The following is an 18,751-nucleotide window of genomic DNA, read 5'->3' on the forward strand; positions in this document are numbered from 1 at the left end:
AATCAGGCATCATTGTTTCGATAATCTATTACTATGTCTTGAATTCCAAAAGTGTACGGAAGTAGCATGTACCCATTGTGGGTGTAACAGGTGATTACAGTCAAGCATATCTGCAAGCATTTCTGCGTTGGTGTAGCTAGCTAGTTTACAGAAGAAAAAAAACCCGTTTTTTTGTATTTCTACCGATAACTGTGACGGCCATACATCCAGTCAATTTGTTTACAGATTTATTTCCGCCAACATCTTCGAAAATAACATGGAGAGAGACTCAGCCGGTACTGCAGAAAAGATCCAGCCGGCTTCGTCTTTGAGGAACAATATTAATGAAGACACCTGCGCAGCTAATTCCCTTAGCTCCCAGGTTGAGATCTGTGGTACTACTGATGTCGCAAAGGCCAGGTGGACTCTACTGAGACAGGTATTGTTAGCCTAAAAAGAAAGCACAAACCTCTTGTTGGTTTAGACTATTTGTCTAAACTAAAAGTGTTGAATGTTCAACATAAAATGTGTTGTTGGACATCTTTGGATTTTGTATATATCCGTTAGAACCCTAGTCACTCATAACTGTGGAATAATAAGGGATAGGAATAGCCTATACTGTAGCAGCCAGTCTGTCTTCCTGTGATGTCTCCTCCCTAATTTTGGCTACAACCCTGTTACTAAACTTGGTAATACAATTGTACTATGTAGTTCACGTAGTATTTATTTCTAGTTCAAGCTCTGTATAATGTGGACGGAGGGATTGTTTTTGTACCGGTTCCAGTATGATAACATTCAGCAATCTTGGTCCATTAGTACTCTGATCTGCTTTGACCAAGGGCTTTAACATTAAACCTTTACCTTCTATAATTTTATCAACAAGTCATTTTATACAATAGCTTTACAGTAACTTTGTCACCAGTAAGAATCTATTTCTCTCCACTGGCCACAGAATCTGATCAGCTATGCATGAACAAGAACCTTGCGCACACACAAGAGCAGTAGCTGTAAAAGCAGGGCTTTTACTTTTTCCCATAGATGGGCATCATACAGACGCTACACTCGACTGACAAGACCAGCTTCCTGCAGTGGGGCCATCTTGCATTCTGCATTTCTTCGTCCTGGCGCAGTAATGACCTCTATGTGTATCGACTCCACCAGATTACATACATAGATCCTTTAGATAGAACTTATATAATGTAATGAATTCGGTTTTTAACAGTTAAGGACGAAAAGATGCAAATTAATTCTGTACATTATGTTTAACTTTACAAAGAAAATATGACGTTGTTTGGACAAATAAGAAACTTTAGTTGAAAATGTATTTTTCCTCCATTGAATATTATGGTCTTCTTGTCTGTTAGACTGAATCCTTAAGCTACAAACACAGGAAAACATGACTGATTCATTCTGCAAATGCTGAGATGTTACAGCTTATGATAAGATTTACCAGTTAAGGGATGCGCTCTTTTGTGGAAATAAAAAATTCATGAACACCCCTTGATTTCCACTCCTGACTCTAACAGGTGCTGCGTCAGAAGCAGGTGGACACTCCAGAGGTCAAACAGGTGTCTGTTCGCAGGTTCGCAACGTTTGACCTTTTCAGCAGGAAGAGGCTTCTGACACAAGATCCTAGTGATACCTCAGATGACCAATGGGTGGAGTACAGAAGTGTCTACTTTCCAGAGTATAGTGCCTTGCTCAGGTACACACACACAGAATGGATGCACATGAGGCTCTAGTTTCTGGTATAGATAACGCATGGTGACACAAGTAGCCATTTCATGATACCACAGCACATCAGACTAGTTGGTAAAACGTCAGCATTGAACACGTTGCAGTTTTTATATATATATATATATATATATATATATATATATATAAAATCTATTTATACTTTTTATTGATCCCCAGTGGGGAAATTAAAATGTTTTCACTCTTGTTAGAACACACTACACACAGGCCTGAAAATACACAGACATGCAATTAGGTCCTATACATGCACAAATAGAGAGATGTCGGAGTGAGGGGGCTGCGACTGCTGGACAGGCGCCCTGAGCAATTTGGGGGTTTGGTGCCTTGCTCAAGAGCACCTTGGCAGTGCCCAGGAGGAACTGGCACCTCTCCAGCTACCAGTCCACACTTCATACTTCTGTCCATACGGGGAATTAAACCAGCGACCCTTCGGTTCCCGACCCAACTCCCTACAGACTGAGCTACTGTGTCAGGCTGCTTTCACATAGACTGCGGCGGTCCTCAGACGGTCCACTCATGTACCTGGCGATCAGACTTGGCCTGTTTTAAGGCGGTGTGAGAGTCCCGTCCAGTAAATGGTAAACCGCATGAGTAAACCTCACTGCCTCCATCTCTGCTACAAGAAAGTTTTAAAACACTTACACGCACTTAACTGCCCAGGAGTTCGTGTAACAGCTGACTGTTTCCTGCAACAAACTCCAGCACAAAGCACAGTTGCTCTTTTCTTTCTCCGTGAAATGAAGCTCCCTTCAAGTGTGGTCAGAAATGTGGAGTTCTATAAATGATCTGACAGAAACAATAAATGGGGAAATATAAAGTATACTTGTGCTACATTGTGGGGTTAAATAACACAAGAGCATAGATGATGACATTACCTACAAGTATTAGAACCTTTGATTTGTTGTGAATCTAGAACAAACCACACTTCATATCATGTCGTTAAGGCATGTCCTGTAAAGCAGGTTGAAATAAAGTGATTGGAATGTTGTTGAATGAATGTTTAAAGGTCCCATGGCATGAAAATATCACTTTATGAGATTTTTTAACAATAATATGAGTTCCCCCTAGCTTGCCTATGGTCCCCCAGTGGCTAGCCCTGGGTATCCTGCTCTGCCTGAGAAAATGAAAGCTCAGATGGGCCAATCTGGAATTTTCCCTTCATGATGTCATAAGATGAAAGGTTACCTCCCCTTTCTCTGCTTTGCCCACCCAGAGAATTTGGCCTGAGAGAGAGAGAGAGAGAGAGAGAGAGAGAGAGAGAGAGAGAGAGAGAGAGAGAGAGAGAGAGAGAGAGAGAGAGAGAGAGAGAGAGAGAGAGAGAGAGAGAGAGAGAGAGAGAGAGAGAGAGACGCTTGCAAACGAGTGAAGCATGGCAGTTGGTCAAGGCCACACCCCCACCCTCCATCTTGCCGCCCCCCTCTCCTCCTCAATAGCATTTAAAGCTACAGACACAGAAATGGCACATACTAAGGAAAGCTCATTGTGGGACTGGCTCTTGTGGCTGTAATTCTGCACCAAGGTTGAATTTCGGGAAAGAGACTTATGTCTATATAAAAGCATCCAAAAATCAGCATGTCATAGGACCTTTTTAAATGCAACTTTGATGTCTCAATTTAACTTTTTCAGTTACCACAAAAGTATGCAAGTACTCTAAATTACAGTAGAAGACGATGTAAATATTGGACATGGAACCTGAAACCAAAGATAGTTATTCATTTGCAGAAATAATTTTTAATATATTTCCAAATGTAACAAATGTTTTAGAAATGTTGCCAAACACTTCTACAACTCAGTAATATCAACTTTAGAGATTTGTAAATAAATCCATGCTCACTTTTTGGTATGTTTCCTTTGGAATGATGCCAAGTTATTAGTTATCTTAGTAATTAAGATTATTTGTGCTGTTTCACTGTCTGTAAGCAAAAAGCACAATATAGTATTCTCCCAGACGGCTGTGTAATCCTCTATATTTTTGTGTCTCTCAGGGATAACCTGGGACCTATCCGAGTTAATGAAGTGCTCAACAGTTTTGACAACACCGGTAATGTCTGTAAGTACATAATCCAACTTACTACATATACTTTAAGACTTGTGTTTGTAGTATTTTTGTGACACACACACACACACACTAACACTAACACTAACCCTAACCCTTTGGGTTGGCCTCATGCTGTGTGCTGTTAGTGTTTGATTAATGAGTTGATGGTTTGATTCCATCTCTTTGAATGGGAGTGTGTATGTACCTTCAAATGCCCTTTAGAAGGAAAGTAGACTGCAGTCTTCTTATTGCTTCAGTCGACAGTGATAAGTGATGTGGGAGAAAGGGAAGAGCATGACTCAAACAGGGCTCCTGCTCTATGATATGGAGTGGAATATCATCACCTGAAACACAAAAAGCCTTGATTTCACCTTCATTCAGTCAAGTTTGTATGAAGCATTTCCTTGACTGAGTTTACTTCTGAGTGAGTTTAATTCAGTTTTACTCTTTTTGGTTCAGTTACTGCTGATGTCTTTTAGCAATGTAAATCATGTCAATATATGTTGGTTAATTTGTGACTTGTGTACAATACAACTTTATTGTCCAACTTAGTGGAAACTTGTCTTTGACTACACAGTATAGCAGTTGAACATATTGCAACAATGAAACATCAGCAACGTATGTGTTCATACAATGATAAAAATGTGTGGTCAGCTTCACAGACCTGCTTCACTAACAATATAATGGGACCCCGGTCAATTCATTATATACCTCTTACTGTGCAGCTCCATCTTCACAGGCATGTGATGGTTATGACAAAGGTCACGGGTTACTGTTAACCAACCAGATGGTTTCACAGGAGTCAGGGTCAAAGGGGAAGCTCATGGCTGGGGGCGACATCACTGCACACTGGGATCAGACTCGATATGTCATGACAGAGCTGAGTGGAAGCTCTCATTCCAACCTGCTAGAATAGATAATCCCTTTCATCTACAAGGAGACAATATGATCAATACTTTTTCTTTAGAAAGAGAAAATGAAGAGGCCATCATGTTTTTGCCTTGCTATTTGTGATGTGCAGATCTCTCATTCCCTGTTTTTCTTTCTCTTCCTCCTCTAGTATCTAAAAAGTAGTAACCGATATCTGTCATTACTCTTCCCTCCCCTTACACCAGACCGCTACAGACTGCTTACAGTCTACCCCCTCATCCCTCTTTCTCAATCTTCCCCTCTTACCATTTCTCCTCTTTCTTCCTTCCACCCCCTCCATCCTTCTCTCCTCCCAGCTGGAGTCGTGCTTGGCCAGATGGGTAACTGAGTTCCTGACTTGGCCGGTGGATTAGCACAGCCGGAGATGAGAGCATAAAGGTGGGGAGAGGAGAAAAGGGGGAGATGGTGTGTGTGTGTGTGTGTGTGTGTGTGTGTGTGTGTGTGTGTGTGTGTGTGTGTGTGTGTGTGTGTGTGTGTGTGTGTGTGTGTGTGTGTGTGTGTGTGTGTGTGTGTGTGTGTGTGTGTGTGTGTGTGTGTGTGTGTGTGTGTGTGTGTGTGTGTGTGTGTGTGTGTGTGTGTGTGCCAACGGGACCTTGTTCCTCAAACAATGAGCCAGCCATCTCCCTCCTGTTCCCTATCCCATGTTTGGGACTAGTAATGCGTGAGATCAATTAGGATTGGTTGAGAGGAGGATCTGAAAGGCCCAGAGGTGACCCTGTTGGAGCTCTGGGGGTATATTGTTGGGGATGGGAGTCAGAGAGAAACCCCTCTAAATACACAAACCCATACATACCTACTTATGTGTACTTCTCAAAAAGATATAAAGCCACACACTTATGCTTGCAAAAATACACACAGTCTTGCTAATGAACACATATTCACTTTGCCCACCATCACACCCTCTACACCTTTCCTGCTATCTTGATAATCCCCCACCCCTGAGGTGTGGACAAGCCCAAATCCTAGGGGTCCTTGTCCTCCTGAATAGCAGGCTAAAAAGCCTGGCTGGATTAGCCCATTGCCTCCAAAATGTGTGGACTCAGCTTAAAATTGCTACCCCCTCTCAGCATGAGCCTCTCTCTCGGCTATTGTGTTTGTCCCACCACTGTGCACGCATTTGAACAATATGTTGTTTCTTAAGGTGACGATAAGCTGGAGTCAATGGTTTTATTTCAAGACCAGAGGATCAGGCAAGGAGTATCAATGAGGATGTTTTAGGAAATGGAGAGTGTATCTCAGAGATGACATCATACAGTAGTATGACTCTGGATATCTGGGCTGTTAGGGCACTTAACCTGATAAGCATCTTATTTCTTTTGAAGAAGCCCAAATAAAACCATATGGTTTAATGGAGAATACATGTGTAATTCACAGACCATTACCTATTGTGTATATCCATCTGTATTGTAACACAGGGCTTGCACTCGTATGAAAATACTTAATTGGACAGAAATAACTAAAAGTAAAACTGTATGAAAAAACCAAATGAAGACTTCAATTACTTTTCTGATGAATGGGTTCAGATTATATTATGTATAATGCCCAAGTGGATCTAAAGGAGTCTGAGCATTCTCAATATCAACTCTGATCATATGGTATGTCATAACATACATACATCACAGCGGGAGGAAATATTTTAGTAAATTGGTAGTATATGTTGAAAATGTATGCTATTAAATGAAAAAAGAACTATTTGGATTTGTTAGAAAATTATTTTGTCTGTCGCACGGTTGGCTACAGAATGTTTTGTTGGTGCTCTCTTTATTGTGGTCTCATTGGGTCAAGGCCATTTTGGGTGTAATCAGGTGTTTTTTAATCTGTCTGTCTGACTGTAATCGTTCCCATTCCGATCTCTCTTAAAAAAAAAAAAATTCTTTCTATGGGTCTGTTTTGAAATGGGTCCAACATTTTTGAAGACCTCTACCTGGGGGTCGCCGGTGTCTTTTAGAGGGCTCATGTATCAGCCAGGTGACTTTGGTGATATAGCTACTCACCTGCGTTTGCACTTGATGAGGTATCCAAATACAAAGCACCCCCTCTGGTGGTCACAAAAGTCTCGGTACTGCAGCTACATTTGTAACTCGTTATATGTCGTCAATGAATAATTGGGCCTATTTCAGACTGGTCTTGATCACTTTGAACTATTTGAACTCCGAACTTCCGACCTTCCCAGTTCTTTAGCTGACAGCGGGGGCTTGTAATTGTAAGAGAGCTTTGTACGGCTGTTGTTTGGGGTTTTAGGGGTGCTTGTTTCCTGCTAGGGATCAGGATTTTAGGACACAATACAGGCCCTTGGGCTTGGGTGACTAAGAATGCATCAGAGGAGGTGTGGGCATGTGTGTGTGTGTGTTTGAGAGGGTTTAGGAAGAGCTTGTTGACATTGCAGGGGTTTTGGTAAGGGGGCTTGTTGGGCTGTGGGGTTACTTGTTGGGTTCATGTTGCAGGCAAAGGTTGCACACACACACACACACACACACACACACACACACACACACACACACACACACACACACACACACACACACACACACACACACACACACACACACACTTATCTGTGCTGCATGTTTTAGTGGTGTAGGAGTGGGGATCATCCACTGGAAGCCATATATAGAGGCAGCTAAGCTCATTTAGAGCAATGCTTTCCCTTTTCCTGCATTAGTGTGTGTGCGTCTTTGTGTGGGTGCGTGTGTGTAATCAAGTGCCAAGCATCCTAATGAAGCCTAATAGAGCCTTCTTCACTACAGCTGTCATTGTCTGAATGGCTACTAGCCTTTCAGCCTCTCAGTCATCCCTATTATCTCTCACAGACTTCACCTATCACCCCCACTGGTAAATACCATAAGCTCTGAATGTTTGGGGGGGGGGGTACTGGGGGACTGGTGTTTGCTGTGGTATGGGAACGGAGGATGTTTGTAAAGAGAGGATAAATGTCAGCACAGGTAACATTTTTAAATATCCCAGCAAATAAGACAATCATCATTGTACATGACAGCCTTGTGTTCTTGTCACTTCCTGTTACAGTGTAGGACAGGTGTGTGTGTTTTCTGTATCCAGTTGATCTGTCACAGTTGTGTATGCATGTTTAATGTGTTGTACTGTGTGTGTGTGTGTGTGCGCACACACCTATAAGCGTGTGTGTGTGTGTTGTAATAGGTGCCCCCCGTAGCCTCCCCTTGTGCCAAGCCTTTAGCGGAGCCCTGTTTGCATAATTATGCTAATTCATTGTGCCATAGTGCTAATTAGACCTTGTTAGACAATAGAGCTAGACTGGGAGCTGGCAGGCATACACACACATACACACGCTCACTCAGACTGTTGTGTCAATGACAAGGTTTGTGGTCCCCCTCTGCGCTGTTTATAGCGTGCTCTCTATAGAAACGGTTCTCTACTGGTGTGCTCTGGACTGAGTTCAGGTGTCTCTTACGATTTTGATTTAAGCTAATGGAACAAAAATCAATGTGAATCAAAAATACTACACAAACGTCTTCACAGTCTAATAAAATTGGTCCATGCCCATAATATCATTATCTCTTATTCCTCAGAGTTGTTGTTAATTGCTCCTTTCCCAGCAGTTTATATTTTTCTTACCTCCACTTATTTTATAATTGTACATTGTGACGGTAACCAATAATACACCCTTTAGTTTACTTTCGGTTAACTATTTAAGTTGATTATGAATGAGTCCAGGACCCGTGCTTAAAGAAAAGAGGTTCATTTGTAGTATTTATTGAAATATACATTTCTTGAAATACTGATTGTCAGATAGAAGGAATTTATTTTCCAAAATGCATTGTATTGGCACTAGAATTTACATACAACTCTCGACACTATTAGAAAAAAGAAAAATATATTTTTAATAGTAATTAACTTATTTTACCTTGACTTGTTTTCATGACATTTGATTTTAAAGTAAAATAATTCTACCAATCTACTAATGACCCGAACTGCTTAAGATTCATGCTTCAGGCTTCAGAAGACATTGAAAAGATGGCTTAAGGTTTTGGAAATTAGCTACAGTAATCTACCTAGACGAGTTTGTGTTTAAAGACCAAGAACATTTTGCAGTTTCACAGCTTTCACAAGGATTTTGCCTGTCAGCCAGTTGTTTAATATGCTTTGGTATGACAGGGAGTAATTTGATCCAAAGTTCTGTTCCGCAACATCAGCAGATTTCTTTTAAATGAGACTGGCTACATGTACCACAAAGTGTTAAACCCGGTCAATAAATGTGGGTTGCCACGCATCCTACACAGTTACTGTTCCCTCAACCTTTTTTCCAGTTTAAATTTTAATGAATTGTGTGGTTTTAAATTAAATGATTGTTTGATTGTACCAAGCACAATTAAATTGGATTTTGTCAATAATTTAACCTCTTAACACAAAGAAGGGAGTGTGTGTGTGTGTGTGTGTGTGTGTGTGTGTGTGTGTGTGTGTGTGTGTGTGTGTGTGTGTGTGTGTGTGTGTGTGTGTGTGTGTGTGTGTGTGTGTGTGTGTGTGTGTGTGTGTGTGTGTGTGTGTGTGTGTGTGTGTGTGTGTGTGTGTGTGTGTGTGTGTGTGTGTGTGTGTGTGTGTGAGGGGGTTGGCGGTAGTGTAAGCAAGACTTAAGTGGCTTGAGGGCAAAGTGAAAGAGTTGCCGGTTGACTTAATTGAAAGTAATTGATTTTCGCTTCTGTAACCTTGTCTCCTCCATCCGTTGACTGAAGGAAACAAGAAACCGGGACTTGCCTGAAGTACTGTTGGGTGTTGGAAGCTTCTTGAAATTCGAGAAGTAAACAGTCACCACACTATACGGTATCTGAACACAACTTGAAGCTAATGTGCAGATGCAGACATAAATGGTTATGTGCATACACACACATGCATGTGCACGGTGGAATTACGTGCAGTACACCGCCATTGTTACTTTTAGCACAATAGGGATTAAAGGTGAGCTGTTGGGTGTAACTTTGCACAAGGAGTCCTCCCATTATACCCGGCAGTTCATTATGTGAATTTGTGTGTGTGTGTGTCCAGATGCGTGTGCACATGTGCACTATTACCAGTAAGCGGTGGGGATTAAGTTCAGGAAATGAGTAGAGCGTTAAAGGGTGCTTCCGTGCCCAGTGCTATTGCATTGTCACTGCTGCTAATACTCAGCTAATTACAAGGACATACTTTAACAGCAAGCACAGCCCATAACCCTCATGTCTCTCGACTTTGTTCCCTCCCTTTCTTAGGTTACTCCCTCACCCTAGAATTAGGGGATGAAATGAAAGAGAGAAAGAAAAAAGAGAGTAATAACAGGTCTCTCCCCTCCCTTAAAGCTCTCCCTCCCTCTGGACGGATACAATTATTGGATTTTTCTCCATTTAAGTCACCCAACCCCTATGTGCCCCTCCTGGCAATGTCCCCCATGATGCCTAAGCTCAGCATACACTGGCCCCTCCAACCATGTAACACACACACACACACACACACACACACACACACACACACACACACACACACACACACACACACAGTTGGAACATTATTGCCATCTAGTTTGCCATATCACCAAAATGCAATATACTCTACTCCTGTTAGCTTAAAATATTTTTTTCATGCGAAAGGCTTTTTTATGTTTGAGTTTATAAAGTCTTTAAGGTTTGAAATATACAAGTTGGACAATGAAAAGCTCCAGCCGTGCTGTTAATACCTTTGTAGCACATGTATTTGTTATATAAGTTGCTATGTCAACTCTTGTGGTAATCATAGCTAGAAATCTTCCTTTTTATATTACAATACTTTGGGTTAAAGATGTCAGCATAATGATTAATTCAAAGCTATAAAACCCTCAAAGATATTCTTTTACCTGATTATAGCTACACTTAGAATTAATTTTTGACAGCAGACTTCCAGGCTGCCTCTAGTATAGAATCTTCTATAATAGCCTTTTACATCATCTTCTGGCACACATTTATGGAACTTTAAGCTACATTCACGCATTTTTAAAAAGGTGTTTCTTAAACAAGATTAAAGCTACTCAGACAAATGCAAAATATAATGAGTGTTCTAGCTGAGCCTTTTTCATGTTTACACTAACTGTACATGCATACTTTGTTTGTCAGTGTGTCACTATCTATGCACATTTGTGTGTACCATAAATGTACACACACACACACACACACACACACACACACACACACACACACACACAAATGTGCTGCTTGAATTAGAGAGCTAAGTGATTAGTGCATGGTAGTTAATTTGGCTCTCCTCCCTCTTGTACCCATCAAGTGCACCATGTTTACTTCCAAAGGCACAAGTGCACACATGAAAGTGCATGAGTGTGTTTGTTTATGTGTGTGCAAATCTGTGTGTGAATGTCCCTGAAGACGTTTTAAAACAAATAGATGATTAATGTGATTAGTGTGTTGGTCGGGGAGTGGAACAGCTATAGTAAATGGCTACATGGTCATGTGGGAATAGGCTTTGGCTCCACTCCAAACACTCAGTCCCTGTGTCTGTGTGTGTGTGTGTGTGTGTCAGCATTTCCTTGCTTTTTCATTGGTTTCACAATTTCCACCTGATGTAAAGCTGTAAAGAATAATTGTGCAAAAAAAAAAAAAAAGATTATTTTTTTCACATTTGCAACACACAAGCATAATTTTCTGGTTTTTTTGGAAAGCAGTTCCCCCTCACAAAAGGTGTTATGCCTCTTTTTCCTGCCTTTTAAAGGATAGAAACATGAAACTGTTTTTGATCACCAAAACCTTTTCAGGGACCTAGAAAACTTTTAAAGAGCTCAGGAACCTGCAATTTACTTTCTAGTACTGGGTTATATGTTCAGCTCCTGCCCGCAAAAGTCATACCAACTTCTGAGCTACGTATAGTACCAGAGGTAGTGGCTTTCATCTTTGTTTTACGGTTTCAGATGGGCATGCAAAATATATTTGATCGTAAGTACGGAGAGTTATCAATAACTATTAATAAATCAATCCTTAGTTCCTGGGACTGTTCCCTCCAAAAGCCCCAACACAGAGGTTGAGCAGCCTTCAACCTGTCAACTTGTCTTTGCTGAAACTGCTAATGTGTTTGTTATTTAGCTAAGGAGCCATTCACTTGCTTAGTGACTCACTATACAGCTTTAATGCACAAACTGCTACAGTACTTCTTGTTTACTCTGTCAGTCTCTTTCTGTCTGGAGACTCCCTAAATAGCCCCACAGGGCCCTTTAACTGTCAGTTGACTGTGCTAACGCTAAAGTAGGTGTTGACGCTAATGGGTGTGCTAAATGCTAATATGAGTTAGCGTGAGCCTCTGAGGGGAAAGTTAACTGATTTTCAAGTGGCCCCCTGAGAGACTGCTCTAATCGCTAACTAGCAGTAACAGCTCACTGGGGCTCCAGGCTGGACTTAAGCTGTTGGGGCGATTCTGACTGCATACTGCAATATTTCTGCTGTGGCTTTATTCCATCATCTTAGGAGATAATGGGGAAATGATTTACTGGTATATTGCCTGGGTTTGATATTAGCTGACAGAGTTAGAAATAGTTAATGAAGGAGACAGTGACATCAAACCTTTATGGTTTGATAACCATTCCCAAATGTTATGAAACACCACAAATTGAACATTTTGATTTCCTTTGATTATGAAGTTGTCTTTTGAAGAGTTTAGGCATATTTCACACCCACCCACTCTGCACACACCTCTTTTACGCTGTTATTCTGCTGTCTATCTGTCCACAGCAGGTGTGTGTGTGTGTGTGTGTGTGTGTGTGTGTGTGTGTGTGTGTGTGTGTGTGTGTGTGTCTGGAGAGGGAGGGTTACGTGTGGGATCACAGATGGAGACATACTTTTTCAGCACCATACATACATAGATTTTAATAACAAACATTGCCCTTAATTTAATATCCTATAAAATCTTCGGAAAAAGGGTATTTAATTATTTTTTGAGGAGTTTGCCTCATTGGACAGCCATGAATTAAGACAAAATAAAATGTTTGTGTCACTCTTTAAATCAAAAGGGCCAACACTTTGCTGTTTCCAGGTTCTTAAATGTGAGAATTTGCTGCTTTCTTTTGTTCTATATCATTGTAAATTTATTTTTCATTGTAAATGGTTTTTGAACTGTCAAAACAAGACATTTGTAGATGTCATCATGGACTATGAGAAATTGTGATTAGCATTCTGTATTTATTAATAATGTAATAGAGTAGCTGATTTATCAAAGATTAAAATAAAAGTTGTTTAATAATGAAAACAATGTGTAGCCTTATTCTGGATAAGTAGGAACAATATCAAAACAAAGTGATCTTTCAGACAAATAATTACATAACCTCTGCTTGTCATTTGATTATTGCTCTGCCCAATACCTTTTTATTAGCCTTGTGTCGATCATCAGCAACAAGTATTAACCCTTGTGTTGTCCTTCGGGTCACCGGGACCCAAAAGACAACACAAGGGTTATGTACTTCCGTTTATTTTGTTGAGAATTGCTATCTAAACCCTGTCTCTTGTAAAGTAAGTAAGAAAGTTTGTTTCTAGAGCACATTTAAACACAGTTTAAGCTGGCCAAAATGTTGTACAAACAAGCACTAAGGTGCTGTAATAACCCTTGTTTTGTCCTTTGGGTCACAAGGACCCGAAGGAACACACAAGGGGTAACATTGACCACCACTTCTCAGTCACTAGTGGTTAAGAGATTGCAAGCTTAAGATATATCCAAATACCTGGTCAAAGTCTACAAATTTACAATAAGAAGCTTTTTTAAAGTAAACAATGCTTGAAGATTGTTAAAAATGTTTCACTCCTGTGCAGCAGAGTTGTAGCTTACTGTGTCAGTGCTACAGGCTCTATTTGTCTCTTCCTGTGTAACATCTTCCCTCCCTGTTTCATTGCTTTCCACCCTCTGCTGTGCTTCTTGCCTCCCTCTCTGCCTTCCTCTCACTCTCTCCACCCACCAGTGATTGTACAATCTTCCCATCACCACCATAATCATAACAGCCAAGATTTTGTGCCAGTGTGTAACCACTGCCAGTCTTGACACACACACACGCACACACGCACAAACCCACACACGCTATGTGTCCTGGAGGAGAAATACAGTTGGAGCTTTTATGCTGCTTTCCCAAGTGGCTGTTTTCGAGCGCTGCCACAATGGAGGGCCTAATGTGGATTTGTTTAGAGAGCTGGTTAATTGGAGTGGGATACTCTAATTGCACCTCTTTCATGGTGTATGCGTTTGTGGATGTGTGTGTGTGAGTTTGTGAATGTGAGTGTCACCTGGCCTTTGTTTGGATTGTGTGTGGGAAAACATTTGCTCAGCTATAACTACACTACACAAACACTATAAGCTACATAAAACGCACATAAGCGGTGTGAAGGGTCTAAGTACAGAGAGCGGGAGGGAAACAAATAGAGGGAGAAAGAATACATGAATAGTATGCCTTATAATTGGTATAAGCTACTGTATGTGTAGAGCCCCCACATTTATGATGAATGCACAACTTGTGTTTGTTCATGTGCATCTGTGGAGTGCTTCCTTCTGTCTCTTTTTGCTGGTGTTGTCCTCCAGTTGGGGGTGCTCTAAGTCTGTGTGTGTGTGTGTGTGTGTGTGTGTGTGTGTGTGTGTGTGTGTGTGTGTGTGTGTGTGTGTGTGTGTGTGTGTGTGTGTGTGTGTGTGTGTGTGTGTGTGTGTGTGTGTGTGTGTGTGTGTGTGTGTGTGTGTGTGTGTGTGTGTGTGTGTGTGTGTGTGTGTGTGTGTGTGTGTGTGTGTGTGTGTGTGTGTGTGTGTGTGTGTGTGTGTGCCTACTTGCCTACTTGCCAGTTTGGCATCTGTGTTGTCATATCACAGTGTCCTGGTATGCCTTTTGGAATTCAAAGAGCCACACTAAACTCTCAAACACATAAGGGCTGTGCAATTAATCAAATTTTAATCGCAATTTCGATGTGGGCTCCTAATGATCTCAAAAACAATGTAATCCAGAAAAGGATTATTTTGCACATTATGTTTTGCAAGTAAATTATTAATTTGTCTTGTGTTCTCAAGGGGAATTCAAAAAGTTCAACGTGAAAAGTATTTAGAGAAATTTCACAGTTCAAGGTGTTTTCACTGTTAATTTGTTTTTTCAAGTTCAAAAAATGCAACTTTCCAAAAGTCAATAAGTAATTAGAGCTGGGCGATACGGAGAAAATCAAATATCACGATAATTTTGACCAAATACCTCTATCGATATTGCAACGATATTCTAGTGTAGACTATTGGTGCTTTCACAAAATATTTACACAATGAGATCTTTGATAAATAATCATCAGTAATGTGGATATAATGACTAAGTGGGTAAAGGCAAATAATAGAACATTTACAATAGCCTGGTAAATTCAGAAAATGACATTACTTTACTGTAATGCAGCCTTTAAAACCAGGAAAAGACAACACTTATGTAATATTACGATATCCCAAATCTAAGACGATATTTAGTCTCATATCTAATATCGATATAGTGCCCAGCTCTGTAAGTAATCGTGTTAAATAATCGTGATTTCATTATTGAACAAAATAATTGTAATTGTGACAATGATTTTTTTTTTTCATAATCGAGCAGCCCTACAGACACATACTGTAGATATACACAGATTTTAAATATAGGGCTCATAGTTTTCAGTGTGGTTGTTAGGCCTACTAGTAGTCACCAGCGTTTTATAGGATGCATTCGGGCAGGCCTGCCATAAAGAATTATGGACAGGGGGACTACATTTTCTAAATTGGGCCCCGCATCCACACCCTCCAGCACCATAGACCATTGCTAGGGCCCCCCTTGGGCAGGGGTCATCTGTACCCTTTGACCCCCGATGACATGCCTGCATACAGTTGACAAATTAAAGGAAAACCTGACTAAATTAATGGGGAAATGTAATGAATGCAGATATTTCTATAAAGGACACAAGGAGTCACTGATTATATATTGTGGCCTTTACAGCCACCATACTGTATCTCATTCCAGTTAAACTTCTATGGGAGATTCTGGACCAAAATAAAGTTGTAAATTATTTGTTAGTTTCATCAACTTCCCTCTTTCTGAATATTTTCCTTCATTCCCCTTTCTTTGGTCCACTCTCTTTTCAATAGTCCTCATCTGTTTCCATTTGTTTTTCCCTGTGACATTCCCTCTTTACTCTCTGTTTGTCCAGTTCTCTTTCAGGCTCAGTCCACCGTCCACTTGTGATGATTGTGTGTGTGTTTGTATATGTGTGAGTGCAAACACATGGTGTGCCCTAAGTGGGCCATAGGCCTAAAGCTAATCAATGATCGTCATTTAAGCCCATTCTCATCCTGCAAACACACACACACACACCACAGTGCTTTGCTGATCAATTGAAAATAAGTGTCATTCACTTTTGCTTGTCTGCTAAAGGACATGGACAGAGCCAGGATGGTCAGTCTCTATTTCTCTTTAGACTTTTCTCTGTTTCTTTGTGTGCTTCTGTGTTTAGTTTTCATTGTTTGGCATTATGAGACAAGAGAGTGATCTCTTTTGTAAGCGTAAATGTATGCTGTTTGCTTGTGTGTGTGTGTGTGTGTGTGTGTGTGTGTGTGTGTGTGTGTGTGTGTGTGTGTGCGTGTGTGTGTGTGTGTGTGTGCGTGTGCGTGTGCGTGTGCGTGTGCGTGTGCGTGTGCGTGTGCGTGTGTGTGTTTTCAGGTGCACGCACATGTTTGCAGGGTCAGTCTAAATGGAGATGTATTATTAGTAACCATTCTGAGCATAGTCACTGTAGTTCCCTAGCAAAGCAATCAGATCACTTAAGAGGCTTCTTGGTCTATGGCCTAAAGCTTCCTGTCTCTCCTTGTATGTCTCTCGCTCTCTCTATCCTTTAATGCTCCTCTTCAACACACACAAAACCCCCAGCAGCCATGGCCATCACCCCTTATCTTCTCTCTCCTCAACCTGCCGCTCCTCTCTACCACTCCTGCATCCTGTCCTTTACCTCCATGAGGGGAAAAAGGACAAGGTCATAAAGATAAACATAGAAAAGTGAGAGTGGAAGAGAGCGAGACAGAGAGAGCTGAAATGAACCATCTCATTTGGACATTAGCCCCTGGGTGCTGTGGTGAGAGGCTAGCTAGCCTAGCGGATAATGCCCAATTGTGTATAAGGCATTTTTTAGCTTCAGTTAGCCGGCTGCTTTGACAAGCTATTACTGGAAAGAATAAAGAGCAGGGTAATGCAATACAAGTATCTCTCTCTCTCTCTTTCTCTCTCTCTCTTTCTTTCTTTCTTTCTTTCTTTCTTTCTTTCTTTCTTTCTTTCTTTCTTTCTTTCTTTCTTTCTTTCTTTCTTTCTTTCTTTCTCTCTCTCTCTCTCTCTCTCTCTCTCTCTCTCTCTCTCTCTCTCTCTCTCTCTCTCTCTCTCTCTCTCTCTCTCTCTCTCACTCACTCTCACACTCACTCTCTCTCTCTGCATTGCTTTACTTTTACATTGCCTGTGCATTGGAGCAGTGGGCACAACACACAAATGTGTGTATTTTGACAGCATGCTTAATGGACTGTTTTCATATATGCATGCAGTGACAGACAGTGTCAGCTTTTTGTGCTTCATATAAACCCTGTTCACTTGAGTAGACTATTTGGTGAAAGGTCCCTTATCACTGGTGACACTGAGGAGTTTGATAGTAAAACGCATACATCTGTTACTATGGACCCATTCCAGGCAGAATCCCAAATTAACATCCATTTCATTATACATCAGTTAGCCTACAAAGATACAAAGGCAGTCATTAATCAATAATTTCAGCATTAATGCATGTACTACAAATATCACTTTCAACGTGTAAACTAGATCTTTTTTTTTGTGTCATCGCGATATCAACTTTGGCAATAAACACATGGTGAAAGGCTGTATTTTGTATTAGTTGAAAGAAAATATCAGTAGAAAACTGGACCCAACATCGCTTAGAGCACCTTTTTAAAATGTTACTTCGGACAGATTGAACATATTATTTGTAACACTTCATAGATATTGTTTTTCCTTTTGGTGTGTTGCTATGCACTTATTGTGTTTTAATATTTTATTTTATTATTTATTTGTTCTAAATAAAAATTAAGATTAAAGATTAACTGTTATTCTTTTTTTAATGGTACTTTTTTATATTTAATTCAATGTTCAATTTGTTCAAAAAAAGAATGTTGGAAATTATTTCCTTTTTAATATGTTTTAAATTCAACTAGCAAGTTGTTTTATTTTAGCAGAATGCTAAAAAGCAGAAATGCAGAACGGAGCACACTTTAATATCTGTTCATTTATCGCAAGTAACGTTATCACAATATTCTCCTCATATCAGACAGCCCTAATGTAAACTGCGTTGATTTCTGTTCACATTTTTCCTTTATCTATGCACAGAATGGTCGAGATGATGTTTCTTCAAAATTAGTTGAAAACGAAAGTTGTGTTCCAGGTTTACTTATTGTGTAGCTAATTTGAACAGTTTAGGTCTAATTGCATATCAAGGAGTTTTCTGCAATCGACAGTTTAGTAGACAAACCAAAAGGTAAAGGCAAATTGAACAGTGCACCACAACAATAACCAACGAGTAGTGATTTAAATGCCACCTATGATGGGTTTGATTGACATACCAGTAGCCTCATTATCAAAGTGATGCTGGTCTAACGAGTAATTTCATGTTGTCCAACTTCCCTACCTTGTTTTATTGTTGGTTATATACTGTATCATGTAGGTGTATTGTCTGCAAGTGTGAAGCAAGGCTCCATGCTATCCTCAGCAATTGCAGACGTTTTAACCTCGGCCTCTTCTTCCTTTACTGTCTGATACATTCATTTCAATGGTATCTATTATAACACCCATGAGCCTCTCCAACTCCTGACCACTCAAAACTATGATGTTGTTCTGAATGTTCCACTCACTGTATGTTTTTCTTCATGCTGCTGTAACCCAGTCTTGTTAACAGTCACCTTGCATTGCTGTTTGAAAGAAATTTAGAGTTACCATGTTTGTCTGATCCACTGTTCTCCAAAGTGTTCACTCTCAGGAAATCTGTAAAATGCTAGTTGTTTATAATGGCATGATGT

The 18,751-nt window shown here is 40.4% G+C and overlaps 1 protein-coding gene across 2 annotated transcripts in view; it reads left to right on the top strand.

The window, feature by feature from the left end:
• camkmt (calmodulin-lysine N-methyltransferase) overlaps positions 1-18,751 on the top strand; it is a 118,873-nt gene that overhangs the window by 577 nt on the left and 99,545 nt on the right. Inside the window, exons 2-4 of one of the 2 annotated variants that reach the window (XM_028602731.1) lie at positions 226-418; positions 1,506-1,684; positions 3,720-3,784. In XM_028602731.1, coding sequence (XP_028458532.1) covers positions 257-418; positions 1,506-1,684; positions 3,720-3,784 — 406 coding nt within the window. In that variant the 5' untranslated portion in view covers positions 226-256. Of the gene's footprint in view, positions 1-67; positions 419-1,505; positions 1,685-3,719; positions 3,785-18,751 lie in introns of those variants that run through there. The other variant, XM_028602730.1, reaches the window with a different exon arrangement.

This window comes from Perca flavescens, chromosome 17 (assembly GCF_004354835.1).
Source record: "Perca flavescens isolate YP-PL-M2 chromosome 17, PFLA_1.0, whole genome shotgun sequence".
NCBI lineage: Eukaryota > Metazoa > Chordata > Actinopteri > Perciformes > Percidae > Perca > Perca flavescens.